We start from the raw sequence: 1,529 nt of genomic DNA, 5'->3' as shown, positions 1-1,529 counted from the left end.
CCGCCGCTCTCAGCCACCGCAGCTCTCAGCGCACTCCTGCTCAAGGACTTCTCCGACCTGCGCCAACCGCACACCAGCCCGGCCGCCGATGACGACGACGCCGGCTCCCTCACCACCTATTTAATCATCTCCTTGGTCTTCGTCTCCCTGCTCTTCCTCGTCTCCACTGCAGCCTTCGTCGCTCGCAGGCTGTGCCAGAAAAAGCAGCTGAAGGCTGGCCACGTGCTTTCCGGGGCCGACAACCTGCCGAGCGGCCTGGCCGATGCAGCTGCTGCGGGGACCCTGCCCCGCCCCTACTGCTACGAGATCAGCCTCACCACGGGCTCGGGCAACAGCGAGTTCAGGTTCCTCAAGCCCTTCGTCCCCAGCCTGCCACCACAGCCCTGTGTCATGGGTGTGGACACCGGTGAGGAACAGGTTTTCCCTTGTGTCCCTGTCCCCACAGAGGACGTGACCCCAGAGAATGCTGGGCCTGTGTCTGCAGAACAGTTCAATCGTCTTTCCTTTAACTAGCACAGGGTCAGCAGAGCCAGAGGCTTCATGCCTCGTGGTTGCAAGGGATGCAGGCTGCAGCCTACGGTAATGGTTCTTCCAGAATAAGCCTGTATTTGCATTTGGCATAACCGAATTCCTGAAATTGTAAGTCATGAAATGTTTGTGTTCCCCTAGAAGCAAATAAGCAAAGAGAAAAAAGGAACTAAAGCAGTTTGACATTCAAACGTTTAGGCTCCTTCTGGTGTTTCTGAGAGGCTTTAAGAATGGGGTAAGCAGACAGAGATGAGCTCTTGTCTCTCTTGCTGTCTGACCAGACGGTGGACATTTTATTCTGTGCTATAAGAGAATGGTACGCCTGGGCAGACTAATCTCATCCTCTCTGAAATGCACAAAGACCTTTTCCCAGCTCAGGAAAAGGAGGAAATTGTGAGTGCTGTGTTAGAGTGTTGTGTAAGCACAGGACTCTTTCGTTCCTGGGTTCTGGATGTCTCTGGCTGAGAAGTGTGGCCTCCGTGTGCTTTCTTGTCGCCATGTCAGTCAATACAGCCACCGTGTGTCTCCTAATTCTCACTAGTGCAGCCCGTGAATTAGGGAGTTGCTCTCATTCAACCACTGCAAAACAGCCAGTTCCCGCTCAGCTGTCACGAAGGGCATTTTCTGAGCACAAGGGTCACATCTTCTCCAGGGCAGGGCAGGGCAGCAAAATGCACAATAAGGTCTTCCTTTGAACGATAAGAGTGGGTTGGGTGTTCTGTGTCCTTGCAGTACAGCAGCACAAACAATGTTTACTTAGACTGTAACTGTACAGAGTTGTGAAAGCACGTTCATTGTCTTTGGATGCATTCCATGCAAACTCCACATGTCTTTCAATGAGCATTTTCCAAAGGTAGAATCAAGATGAGCTTATGAAAAGGACTGAGTTCTATCTCCTCATTGTTGTTCCTAAATTCTCAGAATTGAACTGTGAAACTGTCCCTGCATGATTTTCTGGGTTTGTGTTAGAGCCTTTGTATTCCCCTTTAATCTGTAGTAAT

At 51.1% G+C, this 1,529-nt stretch overlaps 1 protein-coding gene across 1 annotated transcript in view; it reads left to right on the top strand.

Annotated features, from left to right (window-relative positions):
- Positions 1-45: 45 nt before the first annotated feature.
- LOC114072971 (protocadherin beta-13-like) overlaps positions 46-1,529 on the top strand; it is a gene marked incomplete at both ends in the record, with an annotated part of 15,876 nt that continues 14,392 nt past the window's right edge. Inside the window, 2 exons of the mRNA XM_027910780.1 lie at positions 46-406; positions 514-604. Of these exons, the coding sequence (XP_027766581.1) occupies positions 46-406; positions 514-604 (452 nt within the window). The remainder of the gene's footprint in view (positions 407-513; positions 605-1,529) is intronic.

Source organism: Empidonax traillii, unplaced genomic scaffold (assembly GCF_003031625.1).
Source record: "Empidonax traillii isolate 1590-97213 ecotype Southwest subspecies unplaced genomic scaffold, ASM303162v1 scaffold4705:size17952, whole genome shotgun sequence".
Classification (NCBI taxonomy): Eukaryota; Metazoa; Chordata; class Aves; order Passeriformes; family Tyrannidae; genus Empidonax; species Empidonax traillii.
The sequence above is the reverse complement of the archived record's forward strand: the minus strand, read 5'-3'. Positions and strand labels throughout refer to the sequence as shown.